At 29.0% G+C, this 27,084-nt stretch overlaps 2 protein-coding genes across 4 annotated transcripts in view; one reads left to right on the top strand and one right to left on the bottom strand.

Moving 5' to 3' along the window:
* The window catches only part of LOC136989954 (zinc finger protein basonuclin-2-like), a 117,883-nt gene that overhangs the window by 42,881 nt on the left and 47,918 nt on the right, over positions 1-27,084 (top strand). For 2 of the 3 annotated variants that reach the window (XM_067288262.1, XM_067288261.1), the window contains one exon: positions 25,393-25,495. In XM_067288262.1, coding sequence (XP_067144363.1) covers positions 25,393-25,495 — 103 coding nt within the window. Of the gene's footprint in view, positions 1-4,827; positions 4,890-25,392; positions 25,496-27,084 lie in introns of all 3 variants that reach the window. The other variant, XM_067288263.1, reaches the window with a different exon arrangement.
* The window catches only part of LOC136989963 (microcephalin-like), a 305,005-nt gene that overhangs the window by 233,840 nt on the left and 44,081 nt on the right, over positions 1-27,084 (bottom strand). The gene's annotated exons all lie outside the window — the stretch shown is intronic.

Genomic DNA, 27,084 nt, shown 5'->3' with positions numbered 1-27,084 from the left:
AAAATACTATCCACTTAATTTTAATGGATTATCTGTAATTTATTTACCGTTAAAAACGTCCAGCCGCCATCTCTCGGTACCTTTCGTAAATATCTTTTATAATATCATTAATAATAAATAAAATCAATGAATGATCTTATCGATTTTCGTAAAAAACGTTTCCTAATATTTAAATGAAAACGTTTGTAACAATCGACAAAAACGATCACTTACGTACGACACGACATAAAAAGAGTAATAAAAACACGTTCTTATCTCTTTAATAGGTAATAAATAAATGTAGGATTAAGTAAATGATTTTCATTTAAATAACTCTACTGAATAAATACAGTAATCATGTCGAATAGCAAACGACAACTAACCTCGACATATCCCATCACGGACAGATCACGCAACCAATTTTGGACACGCATACAGACGTTCTTTTCTTTTCTTTAAGTCTGACTAGTTCGAAGACGATGATCATTATTTTATCGTCATCCTAACACCCAATATGTGTTTTCTACGGGACTGAATCGAGCTCACGTAGAGGTGGTATTTTACACGAACTATCTTGTTGTTGGCTAGTAACTCGAGACACCATAAACGACGTTTTGTAGTTTATAGCTTGAAATAAATCAAGCGATGAAGGACCGTTCCATATTTTCCTTCCACCTAGACTTATCTTTGACCCTGAGTAGATACAGTTAAACAGCAGTTCTGTGAATATGTCTGTTAACCATGCAGAATTCTACTTGGCTATTATACAAAAAAATGCTTTCGTAATTAATAAATTCTGATCAGGATCAATCGAGTCGTTATCCAGACACTATAATAGATAGGCTCGTGTATACCTGTGATAGTTTAAATTCCTTAAAACACTTGTGTTGAGCTTAATATTAAATCTGTTCTTAGCATATTAAGCCCCTTTGTTGTGGATTTAGTCTGTAATGATAAACTCAATACATTGAGATTAGATTGTTATTAAGTAAAGCTAAACTCAACACGTTGAGAATACTTAACAATTTCTAACTGATTTATCGATTGTTTGAGGCTAGTTATAACAGAAAATTTGTTTATTTGTTTATACTTTTATAAATTATGGTTCATTTATTTTGCTATTATAAATATAAATATTCATTCATTTTGATTTTTTAAAATTTATATACAACAGCTTCATAATTAATAAGTAGTAGTTAATTCTGTTTAGAATTAATCGTGTTACGTTAAAATAAATATATTAAATTTCCGGTAATTTCATTCATTAATCAGTATTTAAATACAGTATATTTATTCTTTTAAGAAACGTAATTTAAGAAGCATTTAAAGGAAATATATACTTTTTTACATGCAACTTTCCACGCTCTTGTTTAGTATTTATTACTCTTATTCTGCTTTGGTTATTGAACTACATAAAAGCCTTTAAATGATATTAAGTACCATAAAAATGACTACGTTAAATTTTGGACTTTATCCACGTTTATATTTGAGCGATTGCACTTTAATTATAATAAACGTATGCAAATTAAAAGCCATTTTGGTAATGTAATAGTTTTTATTAAAAGCCTAAACTACACTTTTAAAAAATAACATTAGAATTTCCTAAAGCCCTTTAATTAACTTCCAGATGAGTACAAATATGCGATGGGTGCTTCGAGATGCTTTGAAGAGGTGCATCTCAAGGTCAACAACTAGTAAAGTGGCTACTGTCATCGAGCTCCTACTTGCCTCCATCTCTTCAGTTTTCTACGGTTTCCCATAATTCACTTAGGCAGATGCTGAAATGGATTCTCGAAATCGGTCGTAATGCCCCTTTATCACGATAATGCCTATGTACTGTTTCGTAATAACAGAAATAACTAGATTAAACCCGTTTACGGCAGGTAAAACATAAGCAAAAATGTAAAGAAATTTGTCTACTATAATTAATTTTCCCTTATTAACTAAAATAATAATAATAATAATAATTGTAAATAAAATGTGGAAATAATCTTCATCTCCTCAATCAAATATATATATATATATAAGCTTTATTTTATCTTTGCTGTTACAGAATAATTTACATTATTAAAAAATGGCGAATCTCTGTGTTAATATTGTATAGTAAACACTTGCTTTGAGAAATATTAATTCAGTAGACATTACAACACAAAGAATAGACCAAGATATTGAAAAAATAATTGCAAAATTTCGAAAAATTAAAAAGATATTTTGATAATTTTAAACGTTCTGAATGCTAACAATTAAGTTAGACTGTATGTATTATTGTTAAAAAACTATATAAATGACCCCATTTTAATTTTACACAGAAATATTTTCTAAAAATTTAAACGTATTAACAAGATAATTAGACATTTGACTTCAGTAACAATGATAGATGCTGGAAGTATTACATTAATTATCTCAATGATAGTATTGTCTCGAAATTAGGTATTCAAGTATCACAGAATTAATAGTAGTAGACTTTGAAAGATGTTTTTAAATTATTTACAGCCAAACTATTATAACAAAAGTTAAAATTAATATAGAAAAATCACAAATATGGAGTGTATTGAAGTATCGTTTTACTATTTCGAACTCATTAACATTCTTAGTGATAAGATAAGTGTCTAATTTTTCAAAGAAAAATGTAGCAAATGCTATGTTTAAATTCAATTATATTTGACATCTCGCATCTATAGTCGAGTACTCTTGAGAAAATCTGCTAGATGTCTCTAACCTGTGATTTAGCAGGTGTTAATCAGTGGTTCCGTTAAGCAAGAGCGGAAATAAGAGGACACCTGGCAAACGCCATTTTTCGCCCTTTGTCTAGTTGAGTCGCAGTGTATCTGTACTGTAGAACTCACCTAACTGGTGTACGCGTTGTCGGTCACTGATAGATGACAGTTAATAATCATCAGAATAAGAAGGGAAGGAGGAGCGACGCTTGTCAAATCTACACACAAGAATTTTCCTCAGTCTTTCCTCATTTAGAAAAGAATTAAAACCTTGTAGATAATAGACAAACTCGGCTATCGTCCTCAACCTATAATAATTATTACACTAAAAATTAAAAATAATAATAATAATCTGAAGTATTCTATAAAGTTAAAACCTATTTCAACCTATAAATCTTATGGTATGATTAAATATATTTGATGCTATGATTTAGGCCTAAATTCAATTTTACTGGAATAAGTATAAAGTGTACATGAAAAATTTGATTTCTTGTTTATTTTAATTTTTGTTTTCTTGCAAATTATAATTTTTCTGCATTATTCAGCAATAATTTAAGTGTTTTCAATATGAAAAGTCTGATAAAGGTATGCACATGACACCAAAGCTTCTATGATGATTAGAGAATGGCTCAAAAGAAAAAAAATATATGATGTAATACATAAATCGTGTAAATATTATAGTAGATAAACACTTCATTTATTTATAATTCGAATTAAAAAAATATCAGAATATTATAAATACTAGTAAAGCAAATACAGTACTATTAATGTTTTAAAGTAATTTTAATCTTAAATTAATAGGCCACATTTGTTTAAAAATTATACGAAATTTTCTAAATTACTAAATTTAATTAGAAAAAGTAATATATTTTTAAATTGCACATCGAAAAAAAATTACTTATAACTTAGTTATTTGCTAAAACAATGTAATAATAATACATTGATTATGATTTTAAGTTTAAGTAAAGTTTTCTTAAATTCTATCCTATATTAAAAAATAAGATTAAATTTTTTTTAAAAAAAAGGTAAACATTCAGTTATATTTTTATAAGATTTAGAAATATATTTACATAAAAGATAAATATATAAAAATATGTAATATTAAAACCCAAATATCCATGCTGTTTTCATATGTTAATGTTCAAGTTACTTTATTTATCGTATCAGAAAAGATTTTATACTTTGCTAAATTACATATGTAACTTATTTCTCACTTTATCAGTTCAAAGAGAAAAAAATTTGTAGTAATTTCTTCGATTTTTTTATTAGAAAAGTTTCTAAAACACTTTTCCTTGACTAGAAACGTTCTTAATAACAAGACTCCTCGCTATTAAACACACTTAAAATATAAAAAATATGTAAATTTATTTATATATTGAGCTTATATTTATATAAATAGTTTATTAAGATCGATTTTATATTATTATTATTATTATTTGTATAGATTTTAATTGGTTTTTTCCCATTGTTTTCTTTTATTTTACTCATTGGGCATGACCATGTATTTTTGAACAGTCGAAAATGGCACCTAATCATTGTTTCTATTATTTGATAGAGTTTTATCGGGTTTATCATAGTTAAATAATCTGATTCATATAAAACAACTATAGATTTAGAGTCAATGCATAAGTGTAATCCCTTTTACAATAGGATCAACAAGTAGGTATTGCTCCTTCAATAGGATCATGCCTAGAAACCGTAACTCTTCAATAGGATCAATAATTAGAAATGTTAAATAGGAGAATTTCAAGCTAAACATTTTAAATTATAAATGTATATATATTTATTTAAATAATTACTATCCTTTATATATTATATAGCCTAATTTTAACTTTAATTTCACGCTCGATTAAAATATTATATTATTAATCATTAAGTAACTGATTAAAACTAATTTTTAAGTGTTTATAGTTTTTAAAAAATATATTTTTTTAGTGTAAATAGTCTAAAAAATTCTCCCAAAACATGTTATTTCGGATGCCATTGTTCTTTTTCTTATTCTACATCGAACTATGCACTTTAATTAACGGGTGATTTTTATACAAATTTAAATCGTTATATCTTATAAAATATGAAATAAATTACTATTTTTTAAAAAATATTTTTAAATATTTATACAATTTTATTACAGAAAAATCAGGAATTTAAGACTATAATCCTTGATGAAACATTGCATTCAGGCTGTAAAAAAAGGTCCTTACATTTCATTACTCTTATAAATAATTAGCTTTATTTGTTATGATTTTCGCGTATAAAATATAATTAAATAACTGAAAATAGTTTTTTTTCTTACATTTTTTTTATATGATTGAAATGCATAGATTTTATCTTTAAGAAACATGGCTTTACTCAACTTTTAGGTATATAATCATATATTAAATACAGTATTTTGGATATTGAATCATAAAATTCAGAAGATTCGTTGTAGCTGTCAATACACAACCCATCAAATATAAGGTTATATACAGACCTATATTTTTGGATGTAGCATCAACAGTTTTTTTTTTAGATATTACAATTTCAAAATTGCTAGAGAAGTAGTAATAATACTCGTGTACACGTGTGTATATTCACTTTTTAGGCTTGTACAGTACATTGTTTCTTTATGGTAAAAGATAACTTATGAGGTTTTAAAATTGTTAATATTATGAACAAATATAGAAACATTTACTTAAATATTTTGCAATTTTATTCGGGATATAAATATAATAAAAATTGTATAAAATCGAAATGTATTTATTTTTTATTTGTATTTTCGGATAAAATTTCCATTTCTTTCTCGATATTTATATCGAAAAGTTGATGAATTTAGCGAGAAACTTCGACTAATTAAAAGTTTAAATGCATCATCATCAGTTCTTTTTTTTTCCCCCTAAGAAATCTTTCGAAAAAAAGAGAAAGTTTCAAAAAAAAAACGACCCCAGCAGTAACAAATGTCGTTTTTTTTTTTTTTGTTACTATATTTCCCAACTCCATGTTTTTACTTGAAAATCATTAGCAAAGAAATTAAAGAAGAACCTAGGATCAACTCTCAATCAACAGAATTTTTTCTTGCAGTTTTAGGTAGGCAATTGATGAGTAGATTTACTTAAATTTTCTTATAAAAATCGTAAATATTCATAATTATGGTAGAGTTGTTGATAAATACGATAATATTTATACAATTCAGCGGATTGCATCAAAGGAATATATAGCATCCTGACAACTAAACGACGCATTGAGTCACTTAGACATCCTCACTACTTCGATCCATTCTAACAGTCATACATATGTAGAAAAATGGGGAAAGAAGAGTGCTCTATCCGTCATTTTCTGACGTGAATGTATATATATCTATATATACATACATACATACATACATGCATCTTACAAAAATGTGATTTTACCGTCATTGAATCTTTGAGATGCATCATCAGAAAATGGGACAAGCTGCATTGTCTGCTTCCTGCTTAATTAAGTAGCTCATTAATTAGCTGAAAAGTGGTTAATTAGTCAGTTAATGGACCGAAGGTACGTAACATGTACTCCATATCGTTATTTTGATTGGCGGAATTGAATCAACTGCCCACTGCATGTCTTGTTAGAAAGCAATCTATCAAGCAACCAGCAACTGTGATGGTGATTAGAACAGTTGCAAGGAAATAAATGAATCTGTCACAGCAGGAGACGTTTTCTACGGTGTCAAACTGTTGCAATCTACCTACCTTTATAATAATCTACTAACATCGTCCATAAATTGTTATCTTTCTAATTAATTAAACGATTAAAATGTTATTACTGTGAATACAACATTATTTTAGTTAACAAAACGTTATAGGATAATAATTATGATGTTTTTACAGGGATTTTTTATTTTATTTTGTAGATAAGAAAATGAACTGATTTATAATTAACAATTGCATGCCACGAATTAACAATGCTCAAAATCGACCCCCTTTTTTTCTGAAATTACAACGTAATTTCTATAAATTCTTATTATAAACCATACAAAATTAGTTTTTATTCGTATTTTTTTACATATTTAATCGTAACAATTTATAAAAAAAATTCATATTATACACGTGATCTATCTTTAAATATTGGTTTTAACGATTGCGGTTTAGAGGTAAATCGTAACTTTTTAAGGTTTTGTTTATCGATTTTTCAACCAAGAATCGACACTTTATTCAATAAAACCATTCAAATTTGCCTTTTTCCTATTTATTTAGTTAATATTGGCCCCTTTGAAAGATATTTTAAGAAGATATTTCTCTTAAGAGGTCGAATTATTGGCCTAGAACGTACTACACAAACTCTCAACTAAGCTAATTTTCTCCCTTTACGTTTAAACATTTTTACGCGTTATAAAATTAATAATAAATTAATTAAATTTATAAAATATTTTCTACTTTAATTACGTAATTTTTAATAATAAAAAAACGTGCGTGTTCTATAGGTTATAGAGTATAAAACTCGCTTAATAGAAATGGTTATATATGAGATATAATAAAATTTCTTATATTAGAACGGTTGCCTTATTTGTGTAAAGACTTGAATATAAGAGAAGCGACTGTCTTGGGGACAATATTCTCAGTGTACGGGGTAATGATGTCATGCAAAGGGGAGACGAGTTATTGACAAAACGAATTGATTAGACAGAGGGTACCCACCGTATCTGGTCATCAGTAGTTTTTTTTTATATTATTTTTTCTTTTTTTTTTTGTCGCGTTTTGTACGGCTTTGCTACAACTCATCCAATAGAAAGTTAATCTAGTATTGAGTCAAATGACATATTCAAGATACACTATCCAATATATCCTAGCTGTGGTATTAAATACAAAAAAGAAGCTATTTTCAATTGTGTTGTTAGTGATTCCTTCCTTCCTTACTTTCATCTTTTTGTCCTACTTATTCTACATTCTTTAAAGGATAAATTTACTGATTTTTATTGAAATTTTAATACATAACTCGCCGGTTTAATTGTCGTATAGTGTTTTCTTGTAATAGAAAGTGTCCAAGATGGATGCTTGATTGTATAGTTTCGAATGTTAATTAATACTTTATTTTATATTGAAAATAAATTCGGTGTAAGAAATAATATAAGTTTACAAGATTTTAATATAAAAATAAAAGATATTTTCTGAAAATCCTATTTGAAAACACGAATAAAGAAGGATTTTTAACAAAGACGTGAGGTCTTTTGGAAGGATTTTTGGGAAATTAAATTCCCGTTTTTACATCGAACATTCTTATTATTATTATTATTTTTTTACAATGAAAATTGCACGAAAATCTTTAATAAATAAGCGAAAATTGATTAAAATTAAATAATTAAACAAAATTATACAATATTTTTCAGATTTATTCTATTTATCCTGGCGCCTTCTCTATTATACATTTGCATTTTCCATACGATTATCATCACGACAACGTTCAAGTGGTCGTTTTTATTATGATATTCCCATTATCTTACACTTTATTCACTTTTTCACCTGAAAGATTATAGGATGCTTCCCTCCTCTTCAGGTAGAAATGTCACTCGTTAATCGTATCGATAAAAAATGATCCTTTACACAGAATATATAGAGCTGCCTATTGATGACTGATGGTGTTTTGTGGGGCAATCAATCCAAATGTTCTCATGAAATCATTTGTATGTAAACCTGCTTATTCATAATGCCAGGTAAATGATTTGTATCGTGAAGAGGCAAGCAGTAAGAATGAAATGCACGTGCATTTGTCTAAATTTTAATGCATCGTTTGCCAAGAGTTTATCGCCGAATTGCTCCATTTAACTCCCTCTCAACCAGGAATTTGTAGAAAATCATAAATTCGAATATACTTTTCAACTTTCCTTTTGTTTTGTTTAATTAATTATCTTTGATAAATGTTACTTTATCCTCTTTTTTGGCATTCGGAAAATGATTTTATTATGGAATGTAATCAATTAAACATAACAATGAAATTATCTTTTCGAATTTTCCATGTAAAAATGATTTCATTTAGGTTTTCTTCGTATTAAAAATAAATACAAATTATTAAAAAAAAACACACAGCAAACTGAAAAATTTTGATACAGAAATAATATTCTATAGTGTTATTTGTATTAAAACGCTCATTTTGACAGTTAAAAACGTTAAAATTGATGACGTAATGACGACTCAAACATTCGAAAACGTTTTTGATGACGTAATAATTGCGCAAACAATGCAAATCGTTTGACGTTTTTGATGACGTAATAATTACTCGAAAATTCGAAAACGTTTTGATGACGTAATAACGACTCAAACATTCTAAAACGTTTTTGATGACGTAATAATTACTCACAAATTCGAAAACGTTTTTGATGACGTAATAATTGCGCAAACAATGCAAATCGTTTATGACGTTTTTGATGGGAAGAATAATGCAAAATAAAAAAAAAACAACTTTATAAAAACGTAAATATTCGAAACATTTGAAACGTTTTTGCAGTGTTAAACCTAATTAAAGTATTTTATAAAATTTTAAATTTAAATATGATTTTATATCCCATTTTACTATAATATGTAACATATACATAGAAAGTCCTTGCAATAGTTAATCCTATGCAAAGACCTTGGGACTAGATAAAAGCACGCGCATTGTACTCTTGTCTCAACAATCGGGCGACGCTGACAGGGTGTCAATTTTTTTTATTACACCTGTCCTTTACCTCTCTGAATGTCACTTTACACATAATAAGGGGTTTTGCTGTCAGCCAAATAACCTTGAACAGGCATCATTTGCAGACACGTATACGTCTTCTACCATAGCATGTAGTACGTGACAGATCCTGGATCACAACCGCTGTTTCCATTCTAAACTGTCCCAAATCACGTCACCTGTTATCTTCTATCGAAAAATGTCACGATATCTAGAGTTATAAAGAGTCATTATGTACCTTTAAAGGCATTTGTCATAACGTTTGAAATTAACTTATCAAACATTTCTCTAATTTTCTCTTAAACTGTTACGATAATTATCATTATCGATTGAGAACTATTAATAAGTTAGAGCACACTACAAAAAAAGAAACCTCATTCACTTCATAAATAAAGTCTTCTTTTCGTGTTATAACGTGTAAATATTAATTTAAATCATATAAAACCACTTATTAAATATATATATATTTAAAATTAAAAAAATAATAATTAAAGAGAAAAAAATATATATAAATAACAGTTGTCTCTATCTGCACCTGTTCACGTTAGAATGAGAATAATCAGTTTAAATTTAAAATGCTGACAAGTTAATTATGTATAAAGATACTCCTTGATGTTAATTTTATTATTCACTTCTCGAGTCTCCTATGGAATAAGACAGAAAAAAAAAAGAAAATAAGTTGTCTATAGACATGTGGATTTTTTCAATTACCAAATAATGAGGATATCTTTATATTACGATAATGATAAATCAACCTAAATACTTGATTTGTGTATATATTTTTTTCTTATTTCATCGCAACCACTAGAAAAATTAGGATTAAAAAAAAAAGGTATCTAAATTTAATTTTATAGAAATTATAAATCCCTATCTACTTGAGCGTAAATTTCTTTATTGAATTTAAGTGAATATTTTAAGGTTTAAATAAGAAATACTTTTTTAAATGTGAAAAGAGTGTCTAAACTTACAGAGCGTGCAATTTAATCGACTCGCGTATCAATGTCCTTAAACCAACACTTATTAGTTTCTTTGGAATAGGGCGCGAACTCTGACACTCGCTACGTTGACATACTTACGACCGTATATACATCAGATGGGGTCAAGAGTTAGAATCGAGTCGATCCAAGGTCAGATGACAAGGGGATGGAACGCGAGCACGTGCTGAAACGGGGGTCAGCTGTTTTGTACTCTCTTAGTCCAATGTAATTAAAACTCAGTACATCTGTCACTCGGTGCACCATCGGGGTACCGAACCAAACTGGTGTTGGGTTCCAAACGTCTGACGGGAGTTATATTATACAAGACCAGCTTGTCCCTGGCGTCGCGGCACCCAGTGTCACTCTCCACGACCCTTTCATCGGCGGGTTGGGTCCGTGACTGGCGATACCAACTTAGTCGACAGGTCAAATTGCCGCACAGATTGCTGACTTTAGATTTAAACGAAGGAAAAAACACACACACACACACACACATCCTATTACATATCTAGAATCCTATAAGGAATAGGGAACTATGGAGAGAAGGCACCCTTATAAATCATTTAAAATTAGTGCGCTTCTTATTGAATTAAGGTAATCTTCTACCCATTTATTTTTATACCCGGGACGAATATATATAGCGAAGCCATTTGTAGAGCGATTCTTCTATGCTACATATTGGCGTCAATACAATCGAGTCCCCTATCATTTTCCTTTAAGAGCAAGCAGGGCGGTCACGCCACCTGGATGGTACTAAATGACCTATTGTTTTCGAAACCATTTCGAAAAAAGACTTTCCCCTTAAATAATAATATTAAAAAAAATATATATCAAAACTGAAATGTAGAAAATGCAATTTATAATATTATAACTACTCTGGTTCTTAATTTTTATTGTTGCTTTTTTAAATATAACAAAAATATTTAGATTTTTTTTTTTGTATTGTCGTCAGAATATCGTGATTTTTATTTTAAGTATAGCTTTATTCGTTCGATTTAATTTACGATTGAAAGTATAATATATATATTTTCTATAAGTATAACGTAAATCTTACATACCCTAATGTGATTGTAATGAATAATATACAAATGTAACGTAATGTAAAGCATACAAATTAATGTAAATGCATACGAGAACGGCGTATGAAATGACTATGAAAGCATACAAAGTAATTTTAATCAGTGCTTTTCATTAGAAAAAGAAGCATAGAAAAATAAGATATGAAAATCATATTAATTAATTTACTTTTTATGCTTCTCATAGTGTTTTTACAGTCCATAATTTCGACTTTTTTTGAAGCGGATTATTTAAATTATCTCGGAATATCATCGAAATTAGTTAATGTAGAAAATAAATAGCTGGTATTAACAATCTTTATTCAATTTATGTTCCTAAATTACACATCGGAAAATAATTTAGCGTGATATATTTCGTTTATATCGTATTAATTTATACAATATCATTACATGTTAAATCCTCGTTACAAAATATGAACGGGATGCAGTTAGAGGCACCCATCACAATATATTAGACCAGATGTTTGTCCTAGATCGTGATTTAAATTGCGATTTATATAACTTATTAATTGTTTTTTTTTTTTTTAATTTTGAAAGAATATATTTTGCTACACAAAAATTGGGGTATTAGTTGGTATTCATAGTCGAAAAACATTATTTATTTATTTATTTATTTTTGTAGAAAGTATGCCGTATGATGTATTGCGGATCTCTAAAGGTGTTTATTTTTTCAACGTTCCAATATTTTTCTCGTATTTTTTAAAAGACCAATATTTTCTTGGGGGAAGTCAGGTTGTGTGCTTTCACTCCGCCCACTCCGAAGATTTCGGCAAGTCTCTAGAAAAACACAATTTACCTGAGTAGCCTGCAGGCAATATTCTGTCACCGACGTTGTACGGACACGAAGCACGACACTAATGACTTGTCGGATACCTGGTTCCTCTTTGTACCCAGTCCGACATGATTTATGGCGGTCTGACCGCTAGCCCCGGACCTGTAATTTTCGCGAACTTTTAATTTCCGACCCTGTTGGAAAGGTAGATATTTTCTAAATGAGGTATCTGTAAGTTCGCCCTTTTCTAAAAATGCATCTGCGCGAGTATAGCACCGAGAGTAAACAATAAATTTCTGTCACTAATATATATTTAGATTAATTGACTTAAATATCTTTAGGTCATTTAATTATTTTCTTAAATAAATAGAAAAAAAATGTTTTTATTTAATTTAAAAAATTAATTAAATGTCTTCTTGTGTGTAAGTAGCCTATGTGCAATTATGCTTATCCTTAATATACTTGAAAGTTTTTAGATAATATTATGTGTTTTATATGTTAATAACCAGCGTATTGACATAAAATAACGTTTTATGTATGACGACAACACACATGACAATTAATTTTTATGTTTAGAATGCAGGTAAATTATACTATGTGTGCTGCAAATAAAGGCATAATGCATTATGATTTATATAGTGTTAAAGACGTAGAATACATTTAAATTATGGGTATAATATGTTGAGCTTATATTGAAAATATTTTTGGCATACATCATCTAAATATGTCGGTATGCTTATTTTGTTTTATTTTTAAAGCATTGCCAATAAATTATCGCATTATTAAATAACTAAATTGGCTTTTAAAAATATTTTAAGAAAATATGTATGAAGAAGTAATGTATGATATAGGCCTATTTACAAGAGTTGTTCCTTTGTGAATTTATAAATAATTCAATGAAAAATTTACATATAAATTCTGCCTTATGTTGCTATTTTTTTAAGTAAATAAAGTAAATAAATAATAACCCTACATTACATAAAAAATTATGAAACGTAAATTAGATAAAAATAGTTACAAAATTGTTGTGTTTCATTTATATATATATATATATATATATATTCGCTTTAATTAATTATGGAGATTATAAAGTGTTTATATCATAAAAATTAGTTTTCAGGCCAATTTTCTTGATTAAAAAAAAATGGTAATTTCAAAGAAATGTTACAACAATTTGCATCCGTTTATTTTTTTTTTATTGTAAAAAGAATATAAAATTTCATAATACTGTAACAACATAAAAAAGTAACTTAATTTTTTTTAGGATAAATAAGTAAATTTGCATGTTAATAATATACTTAAAGCCTATTTTAACAAATAACAAAAGAAATTATATTACTATTCATTAAGTAATCTCTTTACTATTTAATTAATTAATTAATTTTAAAATATATATATATATAAAGTGGCAATTTCTTTCGTATATTTAATGTTAAAATTATCAATTTTGTTACTTTATAGATTTTTAAAAAATTGATTTTTTTTTTAATTTTTACGCATTAAAAGTTATCGTTTAATATTAAATTATAAAGTTTTGTCATTAAAGAAAGGTATTTAAAATACATTTTAAGAGTATTAGTTCATATTAATGGATGTAAATATAAATTAAATGTTAGCATTTACAACGCGAATATTATGTAGGCAACTGTTATAAAGTCATAAATTTATATTAAAATATAAGCTTAACTTTACTAATTTATATATTAATTAAAAATAAACATTATCAGCTTATAGTAACATAAAAAAAAATAATAATAATTATAAAAATTATTCTTGAATAGAAAAAAATCTTCATTTTTGTAGACTTATTTCAGTCTTAAAAACTGCATTATTTTCCTTTCATACTGAACAAAAACCTATAAATTAAGTGTTTTTTTTAATATTATTTCTATGATGTTAACCTATAGTTAGTTATAAATTTGTAGTTTTGTCACTGTTGTATGTTGTCGACTCCATCTCCACCCATATTCCACAATATAAGTGAGAAGGGTAGAGTCTTTATTTCCTTTCCGGAAGGTCGAGAGCTAAAGCTGATCCATCAAATGTGTCAAAAGATCTCCGACAGGTTACTAGCAAGTCCCTTCTAAGCGCCTATTCCGATTATATAGTTTATTCCAGATTAGTCATTCGTTATATTTCGGTATTAACAAATGCTAAATTATAAATTGGATAAACATAAACTATGTGCTATGGTGTTGCTTAATTAATAAATTTTATAGGGATACAACTCGAGAAAATGTAGCTTTTACAAATGGCATTCTTCTCTATGTATCATTTTTCTAGCTTCATAAGCTAGTGTTAATTGTATTATATATATTAATAGGCCTACTTCAAATTATGTTCTCACGTATGGGATCATTCTTAAACCAAAATTTCTGAAATAAAAGTTTATTTTTATTCGTCTAAAACAATAAAATAATTGAATAATTACAATAAAATAATTATAAGAATCATTATTTTACTTGCAAATTTTCTTTTTATGGTGGAAGTATAAGGTTATAAAACGTGCTTCTTTTAAGGTAAGCGATGCTTAGTTAAATTTATAATCGAATGATTTACATGTTTCTTTGTGTAATTTAATAAAGTGTAAAGTAAGTACGTATTATAATACACAAGATCGCACAAATATAATGAACTTTAAGTTTTATATGTATAGAGTTAAATGCAATAGCATACAGTATAGCATGGAGGGAGCATTTTAGATCGTGTATACCATTCATCTCTCACGTTACAGTTAAGTTTTGTTTTTTGTGATTTTTCACGAAAATTGCATTTTTTTACAGTATCAATAATATTTCTTATCGTTTAAAAATAATCAAATTTTCACGAAAAACTGTATTTTTAAAGCGATAAAAACGTTCCTTATCTTAAAAAGTTTTCTTTTCGTCACATAAAAAGCCCGCTGAGAGGATAAAATGAACTTAAATGTTTATTTTATAAACTTTATCTAAACATTTCTACGTCGTTTAAATGATTTAAAATTGCGAAATTTACTTACTTAGACCTATAAATCTTTTATTTTCACTTATGGAATTACAAAATTAGCTCGATTATCATTAAATAAAACTAAAATAAGAAGAGTTAAAAATAAAAAATAAATCCTTAATATTTATAATTAAAATTCGTTGTGGATTCTTTTGGATCATTGGAATTGCATAACAAACTGATTTGAATGGTGATGTTATTAATCAAATTCCTCATTTCCGATTGCTATTAACATTTGTCAATTGCAATAACCTACCACGGTGTTAGTTGGACAAGAATTCTTTGTTCTTCACAGGCTATGGTAGTTAGTTAGATAGACGGTGGGTGGAATGGTCACTCGTTGAAATAATGCCGACGGCCGCAACATGAATCACCATCAATACCACTGGCCGGCAGCAAAGCACTGTACCAGGTCTGTCATTAGCCAGTCACGGTATCTATCGTGTGCGGGGGGGGGGGTGTTTAAGCAAGTAACATAGGGGTGGTGTCTTGAACCCTGCTGCGGCGTGGCTGAATCGCCCTTTCACCTATCTATACATTTACGACATAAATATTATCTATTCACTTTCTTCATATATATATATATATATATGACGATTGAATAAATAATCACGAAGAGAAAAGAATCATTTTTGTTACTATCAACCCCGTTTGTTATTAAATTAATTTGAGGTTATGTAACCAGATACGTGAGTTTGGAATAACTTTTAAACTCGATATAAATATCTAGAAAGTCGTTGTATCTTATTTCTTTTTTACTCTTTCATTCTAAGATCAAACAAGTGAAGAGTGTGCACAGATAAGTGACATATCTTGAGAAATACTGTCCTCGAGGTTAATGTGGTAAATTCTCATAAATCAACTATGGCCGCTATAGTAAACATTCTGTCCTCTTTTGTATAGCTAAAGTGTATACACTTCTCGAGTCGTTTGACCTTGTTTCTTGTGCAAACAGTCTCATCTGATCTGTAATTTGTCACTCGTGACTGTTATAAGTCACCATTTCATGACTTGATTCACCCACAAGTGAGACAATCTTTAGTACATTCTCTCTATATATAGGCCTATATTATATACATATATAAAATATCCTTGAGATAATTCAAGGTTTTCAAAATATGAAATTATATTAATTTAATTTGTATTACAAATTCAATTTTAATAACAGTGTTTATTTACTTATACTGTACATTTATAAAAACAGGAGTATAACCGTATTGCATCTTACATTTACTTATAGCACAGTTATCATCCCATTCATTGCTTTTCTAGCTACTTCCCTTTATTGCCTCCCTCAACAACAATAAATTAGCTACATGGTGTACAATATTCATGCCTTACAAGCTAAACACGAATGTTGACAAGAATGTTGAGATAACCACCATTGGATATCCCCATGTGTGTTTTTCGCCGTGATTGGAATTCTCCTGAAAAAAAATATGCTAATTAACAGTTAATTAGTTCAATATCGATTACTTTACTTCTATTTTTTTTTAAATATTAAAATAACTCTGGTGTAATTAAGCAGTAAAATCCTGTCCGTTTCAACCTAAAATAGATAGATCTGAATACCCAAATGTGTCTGAAGGGATCTAGATGAACATTTTTATATATATTAGCTTAAAAAATTCAACATCTATATATTATTTCTTGAATATACGTTTCATAATTACAGATAATACTTTAATTTTAAAAAAATCTAGGTGAGATTTCGGCGCTTTTCTCGCTATTCTATTCATGTTTTGCTATTTTTTAGACATTCACGAATATTCATTAGTTATAAGCTACTTTTTTTTAGTATAAATAAATTATATAATTAATTTATTATATATTTTTTTATATTATTAAACAAAATTTCCATCATTAATTGTATATAAAATAGTAATTATATCATGGAAAAGAGTAATAAAACTTGAATTGTTTGATATAATTGAACTTTCAATTTTGATGATAAACAATTTATTTCTTAAAAAGAACACGATTATAACGTATATTACTTAATAAAAAAAAGAAAAAAGACATTCGCTTCAATTAATTATACATTAAACTTTAAATTAATATAGATTAAAAGTACTGAGTCCACTTGTTAAAACTTTGATTAATTCAAATTTATAGCCCATAGCCATAGGCCTGTTTCATTCAATATCACAAATTATAGCATGGATTTGCAAATTGAGCAAATTAAAGTTTATACACGCGAGCCACTTCGCTTAATTGATTTTAGACTATCCGTGCATAACCAAAATTGCATTACAAGAACGATTCTTTCTCATAGTGTAATAAAGAAAAGCTTACTTTCAACTTTGTCTTTTATTATTTTCCAAGAAATCTCTTTTAATTAACTCGTTTAATTTAGATATAAATTTTCCTTCTTTATTCCTAAATTTTATTTTTATTTTTCTTCCATTATTTTTTTTTCATTGTTATATTGTCTATAATACATCATTTAATAAAAGAGAAATTAAATTTATAAATAGTTATTCAGTAAAGTTCGCTTAAATAGACTTACATCTGTTTTGCACACGAAGAAGGTCAAATTAAAAATAGGTCGCATTATTAGATAAGAGTGTACACTTGTCTCTAAGATGTACACATATTTGGAAGTATACAGACATATACACCAGTTGTATATTCGTATAATCATATATAAACTGCATAGGGTTGCACTAGACAATATAGGGTTGTATTTATAAACAAAGGGTTACAGATATACCTGTATTACAAAAAAAAAGTTATCTATATTGTGTGGGATACCCTTCTCGTACAGTTCGGTGTATATTATGGAAGGTGATACATATAAAAGGCCCGTATTCTGTAGGGTTGCACCTAATAAACGAAAAGTTACCTGTAATTGTATAGAGGTGTATACACAAAACAGAAATGTTTATACGTCTGTATATGGGATTTTATTTATGTGGCGTGAAGTTACCTACACCCATACAGCATAGTTTGTATTAATACTACTTTGTCTTTCGAGAGGACCCGTTTTTTGAAAGGACAAAAGCTGCCAAGACGAAACACGGAATAAAATATCGACCAATGAGGGGGTAATATTATTTCATTAAAACACTACGCTTAATAAATTTTTAGCAGAATTTTTCCAAAGGGTCAAATATCCAGAGACACAACGTCGACGTATATAGCTAATTGTATTCTCTGCACGACGTTCGCTATACATTGTACACCTCACTGCATATTATTGGTGAGTAGCGAGTGTGGGAAACTTACCATCTCCTCACGAATGGCGACGAATACAAACCATAAGATAGCCTATTTGGAAAATAAACAAAACGATGAGATTTAAAATTAGGCCAATTTAAAATTAATTTTAAAAAAATCAAATATTGATAAATAATTGTTCTCTGAACTGCAGCAACCTTTTCTGAAGTTGGCTTTAATTACTTTGGAATTCATTTCAGAATTAAATTTTACGAAATTTATTCCGATTTTCGGAAATATTCGAGAGAATTTCTAAACAGGATAACACTAAAAATATAATAAAATCATCAAATCAGTAAATATCTTTTACTACAGCATTAAAAAGCATTACTAGAAAATTAATGAAATTAAAGTAAATTAATATATTTTTTATGTAGATTTATATGTGTAATTAACCTTGCTAGCTTTATCTGAATATTGTTCTTTGTCTCACGAATGTGTCACGATAAGGAACTGGAAGCATTAGCAAGATTAAGGCGTGATGTTCAGACTTAGATAAAGAGACAGATTCATGTGGACTACTGACTCTTATCACTTGAAAAGAAACAAAACAATAGATAAATTCTTAAGACAATCTTATTTAATTCGAAATTCTAGACCTACTGAAGTCGTTAAAAACTTCTTGTTAAAGTTATAAGTTTATCCTACTTCAAAATTTCTATAAATATTACAAATTAAATTTTTAATTAGATAAAATTTATACATATTCTTCTATTTTCTAGTGAAAAAATTAACCTGGAAACTCTGTAAATTTTATTGATTTTCAAATATTTTCTTCTTAAAAATCCCCCCCAAAAAAAATCATTTCTGTAAGAGTTAAGCTCTTATTAATCTTCGTTAAGATAAACGAAAGTAACTTTTATGGATAACTTATCAAATTATTATTATTTTTTTAATGTTCATTATTATTATATTTATCGAGAGAAAAATTCTTTAATAGACTTTTTACATTCATACATTTGCTACATTAATTTTAAAAGAATATAAGATATTAAATGTAAAGAAATTTTTATTGATAAATTACTGTTAAATTATAATTATTGGAGAAATAATTGGAATTCTTTTATAAATTCTTATTCAATAAGGAAATAATTAATTTTAGAAAATTTTTCTCTCTTTCTTTTGTTTGAATTTTCAAAAAAATACAATAATAATCAAACGTCAGATTAATTAATGAATTGGTTTAATTTAAAACTTTTCTTTACTTATTTTATTATGCACCAAAGTCTTACTTGTTAGATTTATTTGAAAGAACTTAAATATTATAGAAGATTATTTTAAGAAGAATTTCAATTTTTTAAATTATAAGAAAATTAATTCTTAATGCTTAAATTTTCAAAAAAAAAATAATAATAATAAAAATCCCCCATTGGTTTTAAGCAATTCAAGGTGGAAAAAATACTTTTTTTAAATTGAATTATTGGAAATTCTCAATGTTTGAACATTGAGAATTTCCAATAATTTTTAAAGTAAAGTTTAAAAAAAAAAATTCTCTATTTTTAAAAAGATTTTAAATATTTTTTATATAATAATCGTCCAGGAGCTTTAACACGAGCTCCTGGACGATTTAACGTGATTAAAGATGAGAGGTAAAAGATTTAATGGTGAAAACTTAATATGGGATTTTTACTATGTTATAATTCGAAATATAAATATATATATATATATATACTTTCTCCCCTCTTTAACTATGTATTAAAGCTTTAGTTACAGCGTTAACCGTGTAGTTATGGGTTCTTGGAACCGAACCCCAAGTCGCTACGTTATTAATATTCACATCACCAAACATTTCGTGATTGTTCTTAAGAGAAATTATTATAATATATTTTGTTATGCACATGCTAATGTCTTATCGTGTTTGAAATTTTCTTTCAAGTTTTATATTAGTGTTTTGTTTTTTTTTTAAAAAAAGAGTAAGAAGAGAAGTGTTATTTTGTTTTACTTTTTGCGATTTTTTACAGTAAATTAATTACTTATATTATTATTTTTATATCGATTATTATATAAATAAACGCATTTTGAGCTTTTGAAATTTTAAAATGATGATTTTTTTACTTTATTTTTTGCGAATTTATGCTTATAAATGCGTTTTAAGAACTCGGCGAAAAGAGTTTTAAATTCAAATCAGAAGTTTTTCTCTTAAATTCATATAAAAGTTATATAGGCCTATAGAGTTTTTAATATTAAATCCTTCTTATCTTTTATTAAATTTCTATAATCTGTGTTATACTTTATTTAAACTTTAGGAAGTAATTTGTTAACACGAATATTCGCCTATGATACAACTTAAATTTTCTAACTAAAAATGTGAATTTTTGCTACACATTGATTAGATTTTATCAATAAAAATATTATATTCATATACTAAAAAGGTGATATTTAGTGTAAGGCAAGTTAGGCCATTATTGCTTAAGTATTTTTAATTGTTAATACGTTTTTAGTACATGCAAACTGTATCAAGTCTCTACCTTGTTGACCGGTTAGATGCGCTGGCTCACCCCTTGAAAAAATATGAAATTAAATTTTATATAAGTTTATAAATTTATACTTACTTTCAGCTTATTTTTAGAAAAAAAGTTTAATTATAGAAGGAGCGATCCTTCGTAGATATTAAAACCATTGTAAACTCTGGCTGTTTAGGCCTAATGCTTATGTAAATATATAGAAAAAATGAAATTATTTTCAAGGAAATAATAACGTATAAGAGTAACTTAGTTATATTTTTGTTAAAAATGAAGAAATGTTATTACAGGCCTGAGGTGTAATGCGGTTATTTATCTATTGTATCGCTGTAGTACAGTAATAAAAATGTAAAAGTGCTGCAGTTAATTTCTAATTAATTTCGAAACTCTACATCTTCATTAGTATATAAGAGCATTTCTAATAATTAACTTGGCTTAATCTTTCTGTGATACCAGTTCAGATGCAAGTGTGGGTTAGATGAGAAATACCGAGGGGTCATCTTCCTCTCATAATATTACCAGTGGATGTGATTAAGGCAGACGCACAATACGATCTCGTTGACCTAGACAATGCAACAAAAATAAGGTGGCCAAGAGTTAGTGGTCACTGACGGTCGTACTGTAGTAGTGTATGGCCCCACAGAGTGCTCTAGCTCGCCCGGCCCATTAAGTCCACCACATGTCCAGTACTGACCGACACTGCTCCCCAGGTACCACTATTGCTGTCGTCACTGACCACTCGTGGCCACCACTAACTGGTTTGTGATTATTAGTTCTATCCTATTCCGCTAGGGGGGCTTCGAGAAGTTTTTCATGACCCTCTCATACCACCCTATGGTCAGTGATAAAACGTGCCCCATTCGATCCAATAGTAAATTTACTTTTTCTTACTTTCAGTAGAAGTGTGTAATAAATGCGAATTTGCCAGCAAGTTTATTCATTGTCACACACTAATTGCGATTTCTATTATTTCTTACGAAGGAATTAATGAAAGTAAATCGTTATTATTCTTTTAAAATCCGAATTTAAGCATATTCTTCCGTTTGTTTTGTAAACTTTCTTCGTTTCATCTGCTTCTTTGTAATTAATTATAAGTCGATGCATTTTGTACGAATTAAAAGTGAACTTTTTATATATTTTCCAATAAAATCCACTCTCGTTTCTATAAAAAAAAAAATACTTAAAAGAAATTCTTTTCATAGCATTTTTTTATAATTAACCATAAACTACAGCAAATTACGAATTTTTTTCATTAAAATTAGATTCGAATATTGCTCATATTTTATGAATTATATCAAAGTAAAGCAGGCAATTTTTCTATTGAAAAACATTTATAACAAAGAAAGATCGCGTATTTAACATAAATAACACCTTTTAAACGCTTAATTAAATTAATTTAAATACGTAAGAATGGTTTTTTTTCCTCCCCTCCTTCAAAGAATCGTTAGAGAATTTATTTTAAAAATAAAAGAAAAACAAACAAAAATATTGATTTTCGATAAATTTCATCTTCGAAAATTTTCCTAAAATTAAGAGCTAATGACTTTTTAATCTGATAAACTACTTTCAACTTCTAATTGGTAATTTCCTACTTTTCATTAATAGGTAAAGTGGAAAAATTTTATCTGAATTAGAGAGAAATTTTTGTATTCAATTTGTTGAAAACTTCAACTTTTTTTTTTTTTTTTTCCTCCATCTTCTTCTGCAAGATTCAAATGACAAATTGTCGAGTTTATTTTAAACAGGAACATTTATTAATAATTCAAATTTCTTATTAATTAATTAATAAACCAAATTTTATTGCGGTCATTTTTTGGGGGGGAGCATAATATCGATTTTTATGCTTTTATTTAAGCTGGAAGGATGCGTAAATGCTTTCTGATTATGTTTTAGTTATGTCTTCATTCATGCTTCGACAGTTATGCCTTCATTAAAGCTACACACTCCTTCATATAGACTTATCATCGAATGGTTATACTTTTATCAAGGCCTAGTTTTATATATCTGATGGAGATTTTATCGAATTTTTAAAGTCATTTCCATAACTGGAACTATATATTTTAACACGACATTTGCACTATATATGTATATATATATAAATATATTTCTACATTAGCATTAAAGATAAAAATCAGCATCACATAACTACTGCAATGTAATTAATATATTAATTTTAAAAAAAATAAATCTTTTGGTCCTTTGTAAGTAATTTCAATTTACGTGTATTTAACTGTAGTAGATCTTCGAGTTTACTTGTCAAAATATCAATAAGTTAGAATCAGGTTTTCTCTATCATTAACGAGAACTCGTTGCCTCGGATCGATAAAGTCACAAGCCTATATTAAACCATTGACTTAGACTACAACATCATCAGTTATGCCTACAGAAATTATATCTACTATAGTTAATGCAATCGAACAATAAGCGAAATTGCTTTAAATAATTAGTAGATAAGGATCTTTATATTTTCGAGCTTATAGAACTTTCCAGACTACAGATAAAATTAGTAAATTTGCAGTAACTAGTGATGAGGCCTGGCATCGAACGTGCCGGAAAGAGTATGGAATTTCCTAGACTGGCTGTCACAGAATGTACGATTCCCGTTAAGTACTTGATCCATAATTAACAGACGTACAGTATAAGTACAGCTCTTGGTAGCTCTTAATGCTGTTGTGTCCTTTCGCTTTCTAGTGATTATCTACGCTCCATGTATGTCCTGGCAATTGACTTCATTGGCTACTACACGAAAATTATTTACTAACGTAAATAGGAGAAATTGCTCTTGGAGATACCCCCCAAAAAAACTTTTGTACAAAGTTTAGTTGGAAGTATCTTTTTCCATCATCGAGAACACACTTAGAGACTATTCAGGAATTGAGAACGTTGGTTACTTACTTCAGTTACAGATGTTACGATGACTAATTAATACTTATTGTTAACAATTCTGTCGCTAATTATTATGTGATTTTACAATTAAATATTTATTAAAATATACAAGTCAGTAGCGGTAATTTTGCATAAATATGATAAGGCCTATAGTCGCTTGCTGAGTAAATAAAGTAGTAGCAATGACTTGTATAATTTACCATCAATAATGAGTAAATAGATATTTCTGCAATGTTAATAACTGATAAATTACTAGTATAAACTGCTGTTAGGCCACATATTATTATTTGTTCATTAATAAATCTATTACTAGTTTTCGTTACCGGATCTCAGAATATACTAGTAATTCAATAGAAGATAACTATTACGTCGTGCATTACGACATAAAAAAATAAAAAATAATAATAATTAAAGAAAGTATTTTTATTTTTATTCTTCATTTTGTTCGTCTTTACGCAAAAAATTGGAAGTTTTTTCCCGTCTTTCGGCATGTTTTGGAATGAAAATTTGACATACACGTAGGCGTTATCGGATATTTTAAAATCCCAATTACGATTTTTTTTTATATCTTCTTGACTTTCCAAGCAACAAAGAAATCGTCAACCGAACATTAGTTGTCACTTTGCTTCTTTTAATTGCCCAAAATTAGGCAATAAAGTCGTGGCCGCCAGTAATAAATGAAACCGGTTATTACGTCCGGGTCAGAGTTCATCGGAATATATTCGGTTAATGAGATGGTTCCTGCTACATTCATAGCCCATTAATCATCGGTTAAAGATTCCCTCGCAGTTATGCGAATTGCCGTTTTGAACGTGAATCGTATGTCCAGTATTCGAAGTTTAACACTTTCTTGTTTCTTTGGGAAGGGGAAGTGAATTATCTTATCATCCTTGTTGCTCGGGGTCTCATGCCGAAAAGCTTTTTATGGCATGTTTTAATAAACATCTTAAAAGTTTTTGAATTTTTTAACAGAAAAGGTAGTGAGACCTTACTCCAGGTGCATTACCTATTCCGGGAAACACCTTTTTTTTCTTTCCTTTGCTTCAACTTTGTCTCTAGGTGAGGAAATTTAAAATTTCAACATACACTGGCTGTAAATCAATTTCCAACGGTTCTCTACTGCAGATATTAGAATGGATCCGTGAGTTACGACAGCTCGACTGTTCAAAAGCTATCCCTGGGGATGGACGGCCAAGGGCTGGCCGTTCGGATAACGGGGGCCACAACGTTGTCGTACATCAATGATGAGTGGAAATGCGACGTTTTTATCTCGGAGGAAAAAGTAAAACACAGAACACACGCCGTCACCTGGGTATAATTAAGCTCTAGTACAGTTTTAGGTTTTGTCCGGTCGAGTCGTTATCGGTTGCGCAGACTTTCGACCCCTGTGCGGATGGCAACACATTCGAGAGTCGATGCCATGAACTGTAACTGTCCAAACGGGTGAGTGTACGACGTTGTTAAGAGGCGATACGTGAAGTGTTGCACCACTTCGTCCACTGATCATATCGTAGATTTCCTTTATAGATTAAAAACCGATACTTCTAGAAATTAATGTTTAAAGATTATAGTTCATTTTGCAAATTTTTAACTCGATTTACAACAATAAATTATTAAATTAAATTGTATTTTGTTTTTTTCTTTCGTCTCTTTTAGGCGATCAGGTGTACAACTCCAAATTGTTCCTGTGATTGTTTTACGCCTGGCAAGTCGCAATTGAGAACGTGTGATACATGTAAACACGGTTGGGTATCGCATGGCAAGTATTATTTTTGAAATATTTTTAGAGAAATTATTACTTTTCGATTACATTCAATTTTTATAATTAAATAAAATATTATGTTAACAATTATCAACAGTTAATGCTGATTAACATTCGAGGTTTATTTCTAATTATTAATATTCAGTTATAATGCGCTATATCTAAGCCAGGCATTTAAATACCTTCCACACATTCCAGTATCCGTTCTCATTTACCATAGGCACTCCGTACTCCTATTCACAGTTACCACAGGCATCCATAACTCTACTCCTTTTTAACTAGTGACTTCATTGCCCTGTTCAAATTACTGTACGCATTTTGTTATCCTGCTTATATTTATCGTAGGCATTCCATTATCCTCCTATGATTTAGACTCATCAAATGAGAGAAAATCATTAGCGGATAATGGAGAGTGCTTTTGGCTTGCTTGCATTAAGACATGTTGCAACACATGTCTAGAAGATAAAAGAATATACTTTAATAGTCGTGTGTTAGAGTCCTGGCAGAAGAAGTAAACTGCGACACGAGGACTTGTTTTGTACGACACGAAAAATTAATTATACATCAATTCATGCATTAATGGATTATTATTTTCGAACCGAAAGCAGCAGGTTGGTCCAATACCCTCCTCGGAAGGCGGTTCTGCGGTTGCCGACCTAATAATCTAATAATTACAGTCAATCATCGGCTCATCATTAAATACAGATTACTCTCGTAGAATGTATTGTGATACTAGAGAAAACTAAGTCGCTCGAATCTATAAATTTAGATCTAAATGAGCAAACTGAGCTAATAGTTTCAGTTTTTCCAGAGTTAAACGCTATAGAAATCGGTATAGAAACCCGTACGAAAAGAAGTGGAGCGCTTCGTAAATAAAGGAGTTTCGGTCATAATTTACATATTTACTTTCCTGTGTAGAGCAATAATTGTTGGACATGACACCAACCGGAATGAAATGCGACAAGATAATGCCTATAAATAACTCCACTCGTAAAAAAAAAATGCTGTTGCCCGCCAACCAGATATCGCTTGTGTGCACGCGGCATCACTCGCCTCCACCCTATCACTCACACAGGCTTCGGGTCCTGTTGTCATTAGACTCGTCTTCTCGCCCGATCTCTCCGGTGCCTAGTTAACATTACCGAACGTTTTTCACTTGCGAGAGCTCGGACCGAGAAATGTTCGTGACTTTCGGCATTCATTTCGTGGAGCCATTTGTCAAGGAACCGGTTAAAAATCCTCCGGTGTGAGATTATGTCGGGGGAGACCATTGCCAGGCAGAAATTTTTCAAAATAGCCATTTACATTATATTTATCATGCATCTCCAAATGTCCCTTTTAGGTGTGTGTGGGGAGAAACCGGGGAAATAATGGCGGCCATGTTGTGCTCTACCCACACACTGCCCCTTCCCTCCTGTGATTCATGGAGGACGTTTTTTCGCTATCTCTTCGAGCTCGCGCTCTGAAGATGTGTATCTCCCCTGTGAACAATTTGACAAGGCATTTCGGAATACAGATTTATTGGTACCGTGTGCAAATCAATTTTTTATGCAACGGTGTGGGCCGGAAAAATTGACAAGCGGCGG

Source organism: Centruroides vittatus, unplaced genomic scaffold (assembly GCF_030686945.1).
Source record: "Centruroides vittatus isolate TY-2023 unplaced genomic scaffold, ASM3068694v2 scaffold_861, whole genome shotgun sequence".
Taxonomy (NCBI): Eukaryota; Metazoa; Arthropoda; class Arachnida; order Scorpiones; family Buthidae; genus Centruroides; species Centruroides vittatus.
This window is presented reverse-complemented; position numbering and strand designations above follow the sequence as displayed.